General features: G+C 38.3%; 1 protein-coding gene across 1 annotated transcript in view; it reads left to right on the forward strand.

The window, feature by feature from the left end:
* ATP8A2 (ATPase phospholipid transporting 8A2) overlaps nt 1-16,712 on the forward strand; it is a 741,784-nt gene that overhangs the window by 242,456 nt on the left and 482,616 nt on the right. Inside the window, exons 17-19 of the mRNA XM_027877570.1 lie at nt 10,008-10,113; nt 11,304-11,386; nt 13,882-13,931. Of these exons, the coding sequence (XP_027733371.1) occupies nt 10,008-10,113; nt 11,304-11,386; nt 13,882-13,931 (239 nt within the window). The remainder of the gene's footprint in view (nt 1-10,007; nt 10,114-11,303; nt 11,387-13,881; nt 13,932-16,712) is intronic.

Genomic DNA, 16,712 nt, shown 5'->3' on the forward strand with positions numbered 1-16,712 from the left:
TTTCTGAGATTTTTGTATATTGATATGTATGTAACCCTGTGCAAACCGAATGTATTTTTAAACATTCCTTCAAAATTAAAATACCTAATATCACTCTATCAATGGACTCTTCCTTAGACAATTTAGTAATTTACCTTGAGTACTCATCCTGGACATTCTTCTTTTTTCTCTCTTCCCCTCCCCTCAGAATACTAAAAGACAATAAAATTTTACTTCCAAAGTGTGTACCAAAATTTGCTTCAGCTTAACCTGCTTAACCTAGGGGGAAATAGAGAAAAAGGCAGTTTTTACAGTTATTTTTGAGTGCTAGAAATAGTCGTTGCTGCTCTAAATTTCTTGGAGTCTAAAATGTCACATTTATTCATAATCATGAAATGTGTAGAACTGAGAAAGACTTAAGATAAATTATAGTTCATCTTCTCCCCAGTCCAATTTACAGATTTACAGAATAGTCAAGTGACCTGTCCAGCAAATTAGTGACAAAGTCTGAACTGGAAATGGGGTGAGAAGGAGTATATTTTCTGACTTTTCATCTAGTGTTTTTTCTACTATTTATAATTAAATCTTTTAATTCTGGATATGGTTTTCACAACCACAGATATAAGTGAAGTCAGTTTTTGGTTCTTACGGGCAGGGATAGATTAAATTAGTTAAAGATTTTGCCCTGTGTTCAAGGGGCTGATTCCAAGGACTGGATCAGAGATAAGTACCTCTCATCCATTTCTCTGTTTAACAACATATGCTTTCTAAATGGATAGTTATATGGTAAATCTTAATACCACAGTACCAAAAGATGAAAGCAAAACTCAATGCCCGACTCACATATAGTTCAGTAGGACAGGTATAGTATGGCTAAATAGAGAATAAAGGAAGTATGAAAGTTGTCAGGGCTTTTTCAGGTGCCTTCATGTAAGGGAGGTCTGCTTTGTGGGGGCCTGTAGAGCTTTTGGTCCTATGCCAGCCTTCAGTGCCCTGATGTAAATACCATCATCTTTATGAGAGTCATAGAATAACTCTTGCCTGCAAAGTAATTTGAGGCTAGATTATTCTTACTCATGTAGAGGAAAAAAATGCTTCTGATGGTACAATAAATTCTTACATCACAATCTGGTCTTAAGTGTTTGGGAGTGCTGACTGGTCAGGGTACATTCAACTGAACTGTTGGATAGTCTTGTATGGTTTCATGCCTGATCTTTTGAACAATTTTACTTTTGCTTACATTCAACACCCTCAGCAGCCTCAGACTTGTGTGGCTATTGTTTGGAGGGGAGACCTGTTTATAATGGATAGTTCCTTGTAATTCATCTAAGGAAATAGCTGTTGTGTCAGGGTGGGCAAGCTGCCAGTGGAGATGCTGTACTTATACGGAAGGTGACCTTGGAAGAAGCTGCTGTTACCTTAGATTGGAGCTGGCAGAGCCTGTTCACACTTTGTAATTTGCAAAAGTTATGAAGGGGGTGGGGAACGTTGAATTTTAGAATGGATACTGAGGTTACAAATAGCTGTAGCACAGAAAAAGGTGTTAACTCATAGCATGTAAGCAAAAAGGATTACAGTAAAGTAAATGGTACAGTGAATAAAGTTCTGGCTTTGGGGTCAGGAAAACTCAAGTTTAAATCCTGCTTCATTATCTGTGTATCCTGGTCATGTAATATAACCTCTCTTAACTTTAGTTTCCTCATCAATAGAATGAGTATTAAAAATAGCATCTATTTCCCAGTAACATTATGAAGATCAAGCTAGATTATATATGTAAAGTGTTTTGCAAACCATAAAGCACTATATAAATGTTAACTATTATTATAATTATAAGAAAAATTCATTTCTTTCCTCTACTTAGGTGAGTTCCTTCGGGCAAAGACTGTTTCGTTTTGTCTTTGTATCCCCAGTACCTGACACACAGTAGATGTTTAATAAGTGCTTATTCAGTTGAATTAGGGGGAAAAAATCTCTGGAGGATAAGAAGAAAAAAGTTGATTATTACAGCTTTGAGCTCTTTCAAATAATAATATTATCTTTTTTTATATTTAGATCTCAGAAGTTTGCCTACCAGGTAGTGAAATATATAAAAATACAAAATGGTCCCTTGTCTTATGGGATCCTCTTCTACTTCTAGTGGTGGTAGTAGTAGTAGTAGTAGTAGTAGTAGTAGTAGTAGTAGTAGTAACAACAATAAAAACATTTATATAACCTAACCATTAAGATTTGCAAAACACTTTATATAGGTTATCTCACTTAATCCTCACAACAGCCCTATAAGGTATGTTAAACTTGAGTTGCGGTGGATAGAGTGCTGGGCCTGGAGTTAGAAAGATTCATCTTCCTGAGTTCAAATCCAGCCTCAGACACTTTAATTGCTATGTGACCCTGGGCAAGTCACTTAACCCTGTTTGCCTCAGTTTCCTCATCTGTAAAATGAGATGGAGGAAGAAATGGTAAACCACTCCAGTATCTTTGCTAAGAATACTCCAAATCGGGTCACAGAGAGTTTGACACAACAGAAAAATGACTGAACAAATAACAACTTCTTGACTTCAAGTCTGTCACTCTATCTACTACTCCAATTGGTTGCTTCCTGGTAATGAAAATGGCAGAGCATGCTAAGAATCATAGTTCTTAAATACATCTCCAGTCATGAATTTAAGTATTGGTACTGTGAATCTAGGACCTTTTTCCAAAACTAATGAGTTGACACATTATTGGAGGAGTTGACTCTCATATTGTTACTGGTTAAGCAAATCAGCTGTTGGATGAGATCAGATCATTGATTACTCTGGGGCATAGTTCAAAGTAAATACTGAATTGGAAGAAAAGGATAAAGATTGGAAGATGGGCACTGCATGAACTTGTAGGAATTGCAACCAAGCCTATCAACATTGAAGATAGAAGTGGTGCAAAAGTAAAGATGTTGACTCTGTCACCATTTCTTAAATCAGTTTAATCAACGTAGAATAGTTACCACAATGAGGACGTTTAAAAAAAAATAGCAACCAACAAAGTCATGATAAAAAGGAAAAGGTTGATGGACTTTGAGAACAAGGTGCTCACGAGGACATCAGTTTGTTTCCTGAAGTCTCCCATGTATAGGAGCAGGGCTTGTTGCAGGGTAGAAGACTATAAAACTAGCTACTGAACTCCTTGGTTAGACTCCTTGATTAGTAGAACACAGCAACAAGGAGCTGGTTGGAATGAATCTCCAAGATGAAGTTGCTGTGTGTTGGCTGGAAAGGAGTCTAGAAGACACAGTGAAGAACGAGTAGTAGGGCTGACTTTCTCCTAGTCTGCTGTGTCTGGGAACATAAGAGAAAGCGCACCCAGCATTGCTGAAGGGTAGCCTTCAATTCAGTGTCTTCTAAATAAAGCTATGTTTTTTGTGAGCATAAGAATATTGCAAAAGTGAGAGAAGGAATCTAGAAAGCTTGTTAATGATAGAGCCTGTCTTCCAGAGGGCACATGGAAAAAGGTGACAGGGATTAGGGATTAAGACGTGAGACAAGAACAGGCAAGTTTTCACTGTTTCCGACAGTGGGTCATGATCTTAATTGTCACACAACTGGCTGAAGTATGTAGAGAATATAAGATCCTCTTGGTTCTGCTCTTTCTAAAAAAATGAAGTCATGTCGGATGTGTGTTCACCTATCTCAAAGGATATACAAAGCCTTTTCCAAAGGGTCTCTTTATAGTAAAGCTCGATTTACTTTTGTTTGTAGATGAAATTGTACTAATTAATTACATTGTGATCCAGAACACTACAAAGCATCCTCAGAGAATACTATGCAGAAGACATTGGTCTAAATCAGTGTTGTTAAACTGAATTAGAAAGGAGGGGGACTAAATCATGTATAAGGATCCCTGCAGGTGCATATTGACTTAGAAAAGCACGTACTAGGGGCAGCTAGTATGGATAGCACAGTGGATAGAGTCAGGAGGACCTGAGTTCAAATTTTACCTAAGACACATGATACTTACTGGCTGTGTGACCCTAGGCAAGTCACTCAACTCTGATTGCCTCACCAAAACAAACAAAAAACAACCCCCCCAAAATCCCACATACTAACATTATATCTTTGTTGTATTTTTATTTATTTTGTTAAATATTTCCAAATTATATTTTATCTGGTTCTGGCAACACTCAGGAGTGTTGGTCCCTTTGGGCCATATATTTGACACCTGTGGTCTAAACATCTGTATTGGAAAACCAAGATGGATGAGAAACACTTATTATTTAGATCTGCTCATAAAGCTTTGGATAAGCATCCTATTGAATTAGTGTATGGAAGGGTGAGGAAATTAATGGATAGAGAGCCAGCATAGGAAAGCCCAGGGTCAAGCCATGCATCTGATACCAACTGAATGTGTAATCCTAGACAAGTCATTTTAATGTCTGAGTGCCTTAGGTAACTCACTAAGAGGATAAGTTGTAGAGTTGCTGCTGATTTGCTTTGAAAGAAGGGATTTCTTCAAGAGGAGTTTCGCGTACTAATGCAAGCAAAATCCCATGTCCAACCCCCCCCCCACTCCCCAAAATTTTGCAACCATTTACATACCTATACACAATCTTGAGTTGAGTAAGGCACCAGAATTGAGCAAGAGGAAGAAAGCAGGCGAATTACACTTGGAAATTGTGTATTGTTTTCAGTCATACCAAATACCTTGATTCTTCAGAAGCCCATGTCCTTATTACCAATATTAAATGATTTTAAGTCATTGATCATAAGCTATTTGAAGGTAGGGACTGTCTTTTACTTCTTTTCTGGCTATCCTCTTTTTAGGATCATAAATCCATGAGCAAGAATCCCAAGCAAAATACCTTGCCGTGGTCAAGTTCTGCAAATTAGAGAACCTCAATTCCAAAAAAGTATTAGTGGAAGTGATTTTAGGATAAAGGATTACCCAATCAGGGACAAAATTTAAAATATTTAAACTAAGAAAAACCCCTATTCCCTCCCGAGAAAACATTTCCCATCTGCTGTAGAATTTTATTCTGCCTTGGGTCATCATCTTGGGTCTCTTTAGGCTTATATTTCAACTTTTGAATATGGGCTGATGGCCAAGGCTGAGTCTGGCTTTCAGTCACTCCACAGAAAGTGTCCATGGAAAATAACTCCCTTGTTCCTTGATAACATTCCTAACCAGTGACTTTCTATATGTGGATGAAACCTACAAAGAGCAGAATTTGTATTTGTAAAGTTACCGTTTCTGTTGTGGTCCCCGGAGAACTCTCAAGCCTGTATCCCCCTGAAAAGATCATGAATTCACAATACATTTTCATGCTTATATTATTTGTCAAAGCCTGTTTTATAGAAGTCATTTGACTTTGTAAGAAAACTCCAGACTCTTACATTTCGCTGGTCATTATGGAAGCCATCAAATAAATTGAAAATGACTCAATAGGTAAACAGTTTTACACAGCAGATGAAAACTCATATCTTCCTAGAGGATTCTTAGTTGTTAACAGGAAATGTCTATCTGCTAAAAGATTTTTAGATTCTGAGACCTGGTGGCACCTAGCACTGAATCCCAGTTTTGGAATATATCAGTCCCCTCTGCCTGACTTGGACATCTACTTCTCCTTGAATAGCTATGAATTAGGCAATTCTTCTATTTCTCTTAGTGAATTTTTGGACCATTTATTAAATTAGAAAGTTAATATTCTTTACATGTGTTATCTGGTGCCCCTGTGTAATTTTCAAAGGGTATTTATTAATTTTAATAGTAGTATTGTTCAGCCTTAAATTGCTAAGGGACCAGTGTCCCTCTTGGGAAATTGAGAGGAAGAGGAGGGAAAGAAGAGCATCTTAACCCAAACTGCAATCAAATAGAGGTAAATTTTTTTGTTTAAAAATGTCCTCTGATTTTGTGGGAAAAGCATTGGATTTGGCATTAGAGGAAATGGATGTGAATCCTTACTACCTTGGTAATTCATTGGGCAATATGCTTTTGTTTCCTGAACCTGTTTCCTCATTCCTAAAATGAGGATGATACACTAGATCTCTAAGGCTTCTCCATTTCAAGATCTATGATGTTATTGTGACCTGGGTTCAAATACTGGTTGTATTGGTAACTTCCTTGGTAACCTTGAATAAGTTGCTTCCCCTTGTCTATGAAATGATGAGCTAAAGTAGATGATCACTGTAATTCCTTTTGGCCGTAAATCTACAATCCAGTGATGCTGTTTTACCTACAGTATCTATCAATTAAGGACATTCTTTTTTTTGATACTTGAATAGATTTGTGATCGCATTAATGTGGCATGATTTACAGTTCACTCATGAATTTCTGTTTTTTGTGACAATTATCCACATCATCCTATAAATCATCTAGGAAATCTTACCTACCATGCCAAGAGTTTTGCTATGAGTATCTTGACAACATTGCTTGGGTAATACAGCCCATGGCCTGTCCATGGGTTATGCTTTTTTCTTATGACGTGACTGGCTTACCTGTTTTTATGTAATATTTTTCAGTTTCCCTTTATAGTTTGAACCCAATATTGATGTACTTCTCTCTTTTTTTTTTTTTTACTCTGGGTGTACTTATTTGTGATCTATATTGACTAGATGAACAGTCAGTACTTCTTCCCATTGTATCCTGCGTCTCAGTCCTATTAGCTTTATTTGAGAGAAAGGGAAGGGGAAGGAAGGGAATGAGCATTTATTCCATTCCCACTGTATGCCAGGCGCTTTGCTAAGTGCTTTACAAAGATCATCTCAATTGATCCTCATAACAATCCTGGGAAGTAAGTGTTATGTAATCTCTGCTTTACAGTTGAGCAAACTGAAGCAGATAGAGGTTAAGTAAGCTAGTCACAGAGCTACTAAGTGTCTGAGGTCACAATTGAACTCAGACCTTCGTGACCCAGTGTTCTATCCACTGTAGCACCTGGTTACCTTGTCATTGACTTCCCAGTCATTGGTTAGCCTAGCTTCAACCTACCTTTCCAGCTTTATTATGTGTTATTCTTCTCTACTCTGAGGTCCAAGCAAACTGACCTTCTTACTGATCTTCACATATAGCAGCCATCTTCTGTCTCTGTGCTTTACTAGTAGCTCTCCAAGTCTGGGACATGCTCCTTTGTTCCTTTGTACTTCTCACCTCTTAGAACTTCTTGTTTCCTGCAACATTCTGCTTAAGTTACACCTTCATAAGAAACCTTCCCTGATTCCTTTCCCAGCTACTGGATCCCTCTTCCTACCAACATTTACTAAGAATTATGTTGTATGTGTTTTGTGTATAGCTTAATTTAATAAAGGCACTTAGTGAATGCTTAAAAAAGAAACCTAAAAAATGTGTTGCCTTTCTGAATTATTTATTTATGTTTTGTCTCCCCCAATAGAATGTAAGCTTTCTGAGGGCACAGACTGTTTCATTTTTGTCTTTTTATCTCCAGTGCCTGAAATATAGTAGATCCTAAATAAATGCTTGTTGATTGATTAAGACCCTCATGTATGCTTTGGCCAACTGTCCCTCCTCCCATCTTTCACCCTGACAACCTTCATTTAGAGTAGAACATCCTAATCCGCCCCCGCCCAAGGCATTGACTATTTATCATCTTCTCCCTTTGTATTCATTAAGGTAGCAGGTGTTTTGTGTTAGAAAAATAAAAACAGACGCATGACAGCTTGGAGAGAGAATGGCAGTGATAAGCAAGGCCTTGGTGTTCTGTGATCTGCAGTTGCATAACTGTCAAGTAATCTATCAAACTATGTAAAGAGTAGCAACAAATTCAGCTGCAGGCTCTCTTAATCTCCCTTTGAAAGGTTGAGGGGAGGGCATGAAATTTAGGATATTTGAGAGCAGTCCAAAGATGATTGTATTGCCCCAGTTCAAAGTACAATCGGTGAGGTGATATCAAACTCTAACGCCAAAGTCTTACAGGAGCAGATGTTGAAATGTGAATCCCATGCACTATGTGTATGTGGAAATTAAATCATTTTTCTATCAGCATTTAAAGCAAGAGGGAAAAATACAACAGGTGGAGGCAACATCCTGGCAAAAATCTAATTGTCAAACACTTTACCTGCCAAAATAGATTTTTATAGATTTGGTTTCCTTCAGTGTGACTTTCCTTTCACATTTATTGAGTCTGTACTTGATTTTCCAATAGCAGTGTGTTCTCAGTGTGCAGTATATAGTAAAGTAATTTTATGAAATACTGTTCCACATTTTTGTTTGAAGGGGGAGGGAAGAACTGGGATGACAGTCACCCCCTTAGGACAGCTTCCTCAGTATTTCTAAAGGTCATTTTGTATAATCATTTTAATTTTGTAACTGGTTCATAATTTGGGGGTCTTTAGATTTGGGGGAGTAGGTTTGTTTGAAACCAGGTCCCATATATGATGGGTTTTACAGATTTGTAAGTATCCTATAGTCTCCTGTATATTATTACAACTTACTAAAGACAGTTGGATAGAGCACTGGGCCTGGAGTTTGAGAGGCCTGAGTTCAAATCTGCCCTCGGATACTTACTAACTGTGTGATACTGGGAAAGTCACTTGACCACTGTTTGCTTCAGTTTCCTCAACTGTAAAATGAGAATAATAATAACGCCTACCTCCAAAGGTAAGGATCAAATGAGATAATATTAGTTTAAAAAATGCTTAACACAGCTCCTGACATATAGTAGGCACTATATAGATGCTACATGAATATAAATATTCCTCTGCCCCTCCCTGCCACCAGACTATTTACTTGAATTTCTTATATAGAACCTCTTACTTCAGTGCAAACATAACTGGAAATAGGCATGTGTAGTGAAATTATGATTTGGGGAGCAGAGTTTAATTTTTGCCCAGAAATACCAATTATTCAACCAGTGTCTGATATAACTAAGCTCTGTGGTAGGGAAGAACGGATAAGAAGAATCTGAGTAAGAATGGTTAATGTTTATAGAGATGTTGGTTTTTTTTATACAAATCTGATCACCAAAGTTTTGTTAACCATTCCATCTATTTCTGGAAACAAAACATGTTAGAGCTAGGAAGAACTTTAGTTCAGGCCTCTCAGTTTAAAGACAAAACTGAAGCCCTGAGAGATTAAATAATTGTCCTGGCATCACACAGATAATAAGTGGTAGATAGAACTTGGACTCAGATTTTGAGTTCAAATCCAGACCTCTCTCCATTCTACCAGATTGCTGTTTTGCCACATTGTCTCTTCTGGTGATTTCTCATCATTAACCTTAAAGAATTATCAGCTTTTATTATGCTTAAAAGTTTTACTTGCTTCCTTCTTTCCTTTCTTTTTTCTTCCTTTTCTTCCTTTCCCTAAACAATTGCTATGTACCTAGACACCTTGAGAAGCACTGGGGTTATAAAGAAAGGCAAAAAATATGGTCTCTGCCTTCAGGGGGATCAGAGTCTAATGGGAAAGACAACATGTAAATAACCATGTACATTCAAGGCACGTTCAGTGTAAATGGAATGTCATCTCAGAGGGAAGATGGCACTAGAGGCTGTGGGGGACGAGAGAGGGAGAGAACAAGAAAGGTCTATTATAGAGGATGGGGTCTGAACTCAGTTTTGAAGGAAGCCAGGGAAGTTCAGAATCAGAGGTGAGGAAGGAGAGCATGAGGGACAGCCTGAGTAAAGGCACAGAGATGGGAGATGACATCCTGTTGCTAGATTGTAGAGTGTGTGGAGAGGAGTAAAGTATAAGGAGACTGGAAAACTAAAGGGGGGTGGAGAATGGGGTGGGATGTGAAGGGCTTCAAATACCAAACAGTAGACTTTATATTGGATACTAGTAGTAAGAGAGAACCACTAGAGTTGGAGTAGGGTGGTGCTACGGTAGCTGTGGTGTCACAGAATGAGGTGAAGCAGTAGTAAGATCAGGACCAGAGAGAAGAGGCAGCCAGGACAACATGGCAACATGATAAAGAGGTTTCAGTAAAAGTTGGAGCCTGACTCTGACATCTGAGGTCCAAATTGCAGACCACCCACATATTTAAACACTAAAAGTAATGACAATCTGGTGTTCAGACTTTAATACTGTAAAATACTTTGTAGCCCACCGCTGCGTGTATACAGGAGTTCCTCACTTTGCTGGCTGTTTGTCACACTGTTGTTCCAGAGCCTGATGGCAATACTATCAACTACCAGGCCTCTTCCCCAGGTGAGTATGTTCCACTTGAGATACTTTGCTTTTTACTTTTTAGATTACTAGATGTATTCTGCCTTTGAGGCTCATGGTGGCTCTGTTGATTGAGAGTATGGTATAGGTTCAATCTGAACCCCCCCCCCCCAAAAAAAACCTATCTGTTTGTTTATTTGGGTTTGCTTGGGGTCAGAACCATTTTCTGTGGTTTTAAAGGCAGTTGTTGGGAAAGGTGTCAGTGATATAGAAAAGTGGCACTGCCTAGTCCCAGCTTTACAACACTTTAGCAGCAGAAACATGACATGTGGAGCATCAAGAATGCCTGAAAGGTTATCTCTTCATCCTGGCTTCCCAGTAACAGTTGTTAAACCCTCAACTGTCCCCTGAGAGAGAAAAAATGAACCACAATGAGAAAGAATGATGTTATTTCTGGCTTTGCCAATGGATTTTAAGTGTGAGAGACCCTGTTCTTCCTATTATTAGATAGAGATAAAATGATCTTACTTCCTTGGCTTTTTTCTCTTATCCTGGTACAGTGCCATTGGGAGGGATCTTAACCAAGCTGTACCTGAAAAAAGGTCCCTTCTACATCACACCTGATAACTGGGCTTTACCACCAGTGACGGGAGCCCACTATCACCTGGGGCAGTCAATTACACTTTGGGATGGCTCTCACTGTGAAGAATTTGCCTGACATCAAATAAATTGACTCTTGGCAGCTTCCATGCCTTTTTCCTTGTCCTCTGGGATCAAACCAAACAAGTATATGCCCTTTTCCACATGGCAGCCTTTTCTTCAAATACTTGAAGACAGTTATTATGTTCCCCTGAGCCTTTGCTTTTCAGACAAAATACCCAAATAGTCAATGATTTAGACCTTTGCATCCACTTCCCTGAATGATTAGTGGGCATATTGAGAAATGTGTATTTTATCCTAACAGTGAATAGTCACAAAATCATTAATTTTCAGCTCCTAGGAGAACTGTTTGGCAAATTACTGCTTACACTGTACAAAATGTTATCCAGTGATTGAAAAAATCTTTGAATCCCTTACAGTTTCTCATTTGTTTCCCACTGATCAAATAAGGCCAATTATCTTAAAATGGTAGGAGAGCCTTAGCATTGAAATGTACCAATACTGTAGTTCCATCTTGGTGATAGATACTATTTCTTTAACTCCCCTTAATGTGGACCATTTTTTATCAACAGATGAAGGGGCATTAGTGAAAGGAGCAAAAAAACTTGGCTTTGTCTGTACTGCAAGAACTCCTGATTCGGTTATCATAGAAGCTGTAAGTAAGATGCTTGTGAACTTGGCATCCATCAGATAAATCTCTGTTATGCCTTCAGGAGGAAGGTTTCCCCTCCAGTAACAGACATACAGTACTGATGTAAAGTGCAAAACACAACAATCTTCCTTGAGCTTTGCTTTACACCCTTATGTGCTAGGTCTTGTTTCCATTTTACAAATGAGGAAACTGAGAGTTAGAGGGGATGTATATGTGACTTGTCCAAGTTGACAGAAATACCTGGCAGAGGCTTTGGACAACTTGTCTTCCTGACTCCAAATCTAGCACTCTAGCCACAAGCTCAGGCTCCTCCACATTATAATTAGGAAATAAAACTATTTTAATTTTTAACTATGTCTTGTGGGCATGTTTGTTAATTCTTTGTATTATGCACATTGCTTTAGTAAATGTCACCTACCCTGAAAGCTCACCATAAGACTTTGGTGTTTTGTCTACAAAACTTGTCCTCCACATTTACATCTCTTGAAGTAACTTTATACATGAAAACAGTGTAATATTCCATTCTTTAGTAGTTTGGGACAATCTTTATACTTGAGGAAATGTCCTAATTTAATTTTTCCCTGGACTATGGTATATCTGTTTGGGGCTAACTAGGTAAAAGACATAGCAGAATAGAATGGATAGAAGGCAGCAGGAATCAAAGGTGTGGATAGGAGCAAATTATCATGTTCTGCCTGCCCTGTGGACTTGAGAACTGGGATCATTAAGTTGAATCAAAGTCAGGGCTCAGAGGTGAGAGAACATCAGAGCCTGGGGGCCAACAGAAATAAATGTCGGGAGGTGCCAGAGATGGGTTGGAACACTTGATTAGACAGGCAGGACCAAGTCAGGATAGTACAAAGAGTCAGAGATAAATTTGCGTTGGAAGCATCAGAGGGATGATGCATACTTGCCATAGATGTATACCACTTTTAGGGCCTGTGTCCAGCATAAGGTCCAAATGGAAGAAGGATTCCCTCTAGAAGGTGAAGTCCTTTTAGCAGATAACATTGTGCTGATGGCTTCAAGCCCTGGGATGTTGCAGAGCCTCCTAAATGGGATCCATCAGCATTCAGGAGAGTTTAGCCTCAATAGCTGCATAGGTAAAACTAATTGGATGAAGAATATGTATGTGCAGTTGGAGATGCAGTCCAGAGAGGTGGTCCATTACTATGTCTGTATCCTTAGATAGACACTGCATATGAATAGTGAACTGGACACAGAATGGAATGGGAGAAATAGCTGAATTACATAAAGAAAAATGTTCAGTACTTATAACGCTCCTCAAACTTCTCTCTGAGACAAAGACCAATCATTTTAATATCAAACTTCTTTTGGCCATGCTTCCTATGACTATGTAGCATACCAAAAACTAGAGAATTAAGTTGTAGGTCACCCAAACAGTAAAGGAGAGGCACACACATGATAAGTATGAGTAGTTCAGTGAATAACCACACAGGAGAAGTGAACTAAAGCAAGGTAATGAATGCCTTGGAAAGGGAGTGGACTAGTCAGGTAATAGGGACAGCAAGAGAAAACCACTGGAAAGAGTGTGTGCAATTGGTACCTGAGCAATATCAAGAGAACTGGAGAAAAGCACCCGGCATATTGGGTGTGTCTTTTGTGAAGGAGTCATGGATGGACATGATTAATACTCACACAGGAGGACACTGTATGCATGGCTTGTTATCTGCACCTTTGGAAGGAGAACCCACATCAAGGAGATCTCTGATCCATCCAAACATTGCAACTTCAAAGAATGTTAAAAGATGCTGTAATAAAGAACTTTAGAGATGATCAGATTCAACTCCTTCATTTTAAAGATGAGAAAGCAGTCTCTGCAAGTTTAAAGGGCTTTCCAAAGGTCACACAGCTAATTGATCTCTAAATCAGAAGTAAAACCCAAAGTTCTTGACACTCTGTCCAATGTGTTTTCTGCTACACCACATACATGTTTTTATTTTTTGTAGTACTGAAAATCAAGTAGAAAAGTCTATACCATATTAGCTGATATAAAACTGAAAGTCTTTCTTCCTCCACTCACCCACCCAAGAGTCTGATTTTTTGTTGGTTTGGTTATCTTTATATATTGTGATGGCATCTTGATTTATATTTCTATTTGGATGTGTCATTTCTGTTCCCTTAGTTAAATGTTCTACCATCTCTGCAACATTTTTTTTCCATTTTTGAGTAGCAGTTTCAGTTGTCTAATCTTCAGTGATCTGTCCTTAGACCCTAATGCTCTGTTAGCCAGGTATATACTATGAGTCTGATGGCTCTTTTCTGGAAGAGTGTTCAGCTGGCAGATCAGGACTTGTTTTTACCAGAAGAGGGAGCTGTCATCACACAAGTTTTGAACAATAATTTTTTGAAAATGATGTCTTGAGGCTAGAGGTGGAGTACGTATATAGTTTAGGGGAGTATGGAGGTTTGAATATTGTGGGAAAAAGTTTAACTTTTGATTATTTGTAAAAGTAGATTGTTTTATCTTCCTGCAGTTGGGTCAAGAAGAAACATTTAAAATTCTTAACATCCTGGAGTTTTCAAGGTATGTTAACTTTTCCTCACACTTAAACGTTGTAATGCAAGCAGCAAAGAAATGCATTCTACCTCCTTCATAGGGTTATATGAGTGTTTGGGTTTTTTAATATATTTGGCTGTTGGTTCTAGCAACATATTTTCATTTTACCCAAGATGACATTTTCCCCCACCATCAATATGCCTACAAAGATGCTTTACGTGGAATAAAAATCAGGCCAAGCATTTTAAGCTCCTTAGGGAAAAAAAAGTTTCTCTAGGGTAGGAGTTCTGAACATTTTTTTTTTTGAGTCATAGACCTCTTTTGTAGTCTGTTGAAACCTATGGGCTTCTTCTCAGGATAATATTTTTAAATAACTTAAGCAAATGCTAAATTTTAGTTAGAGATGAATGAAAATATGGATGCATTATTTTTTCTATCCAAGTTCATGGACCCTCAGAAATCTATCTACAAACCTTTGGTTGTCTGTGGACTCTCAGGTTAAGAACCCCTACCTTAGGGTGTCTTAAGGATTTTAAAGCTGGAAAAGACTTTAGATGTTAATACATTGTCATCGTAGTAAATGTGATGAAGATGGCTGATGTCCAGAAACCAAGTTGAACCTGAAGTATTAACTTTTTTTTTCTTTAGAGGTGGACAATGAAATCATCTGTTTTTCTTACTAAATGTCTTTTCTAAAGAAACTCAATACATCTCCATATCCTACTCTCCTTTTCCATTTCAAAGGCCCTAGTGCTCTAGCAGCTGGGGAAGAATTCCCACCAGGGCAGCAGCAGACATGTCTGAATAGTTCAGGGTATGTCGATGATGGTATTATTTTCATTGGAGTTTCCCCAGGTCTTGTGAAGTCATACCTCTTGCACCATCTGAGCACTGTTAATGTGGGAGCTGAGAAACTGGAAACAGAAAAGGCTGACTGATGAGATCATCAGTTCATCCCACTGGAGGGTCAATGTAGGATGGCTTCTTTGGACATGTTCTGAAGCCCTCTCCCCCAAATCCATTTTAAAGTGTTTTAAGACCTGGGGATGTTTGTTCTTTCCCCTGGAAAATTTTTTATTCCAATAAGACTGTCAAAAGAAAATATTTCCTAATATCTAGTGTATGTTTTTCAGTTCTTAACATCTGGCTGTTGCTTCTAGCCTCACACTCATTTTCTATCCTACACACTTTCTTCTCCATCATCAGAATGCTCATGTCAATGCTTTATTCAGTCATGAGTCAATAAAAGTTGCATAATAAGATTGCTCTATTTACTTATCCATTATTCAAGCAAGTTGCCTGAACTGGTTTTGAAAAGATATTTTAAAATCATATCAAGCCTTTATGACTTCTTAGTCTTAGTCATTGCCTCTTTGCATTCTGAGTGTGTACAAAGGATCTCTTTAACAGCTCAGGATGCTAGTGATGGAGGGGATTGAGGAAGCAAGATAAGTGGAAAAGATGAACATGGCAGTAGCCTTAATGCATAAGAAGCTTCTGTCTTCTACCATCTAATCTCTGATGTCCTAGAAGAATTATTTGGCTAGTTGTCTACTGAACTTAGGCTCTCTACAGAGCAAGGACAAGAGCAAAATGATGGAAGTTTGTGTAGAAAGACATGGCAAAGGAGTCAGGCCTATGTGCTATGTTTCATGAGGGACATTGACAAGTTGGAACACCTTCTCTCCTGGAGCCATCTAGAAGATGACTTGGATGATGAGGAGACTCAAATCCATTTCCTTTGAAGAGCAGTTGAGGAAATGAGGAAGACGTTATCAAGGCATGCTCATTGTCTTCAAATACTCCAGGGGCTGTCATATTAACGAAGGACTTACTCTTTGTGGGCCTAGAGCTTGGGGCTACAGGATCTTAGATTAAGACTTGGCTCAAGGTAAAACTTCCTGACAGAACTTTCCAAGAATGGAATGAACTGCCCTGGCCCCCCATCTCCATTATGGACAAGCATTCAACAAGAGAGAAGAAGCTAATGCTTACTTGCTGGAAATTATTCATTCAGAAGCCTTTAAGCTCCTCAGCATGGATTTGCGCATCTGAGGAGGGGAAAAGATGAACTATCGGGGAAACCTTTAAGGTTCCTTCCAGCTCTAAGATTCAGTGAAATAGGAGAAGATAGAAAAGAGGAAATATCAAAACTGAGGGGATAAAACAAATACATTTTGGTTATATTTAGGGTCTATTTCTTGCTAGTTTGATATAAACCCCAACCCATATACTTGTGCTTAGATCCGTCTAATACTGTCTAAAAAATTCTCTATCCCCTTCTAGATTGTTTTCTGCCTCCTCTGCTTCCATTTTACACTTTTGTAAGCCCCCTCTATGTCAGTATTTATACTTCTGAAAGTGAAAAATCCAGTTCTTTTTGTAGTCTGGGTTGATCAGTTAGAATAAACATGGTAGATTTGTAGAGATACCTTCCTGTTTTACTCCATAAATTAAAAATAACATTAAATTAAAAAAAAAAAGAAATACCTTCTCTCATGGGATCAGTAAGCTCCAAATAATATATTTCTAGCCTAATGGCTTTGGTAACTAGTGGTTTGGGAAAACCTGCTTCCAGACACCATTTTTTTCTCTTAGTGTTGCTGGTCTGGCTACAGAAGAGCAGAGAGCAGAATGAGCTTTTTACTTCAAAAGATACTTTTCAAGTATTAGTTGATTGTTAATTTGTTCTTTCATAGCTTTTTACTTAAAGAGTGAATACAGAAAGGGAAGAATTGTGATCTCATTAGCCAATTATAGTTTTGATTTTTAAAAATTAGTCATGGAATTTAAAAATGGTGGGGGTGG

Source organism: Vombatus ursinus, unplaced genomic scaffold, assembly GCF_900497805.2.
Source record: "Vombatus ursinus unplaced genomic scaffold, bare-nosed wombat genome assembly UNPS02014813.1, whole genome shotgun sequence".
NCBI lineage: Eukaryota > Metazoa > Chordata > Mammalia > Diprotodontia > Vombatidae > Vombatus > Vombatus ursinus.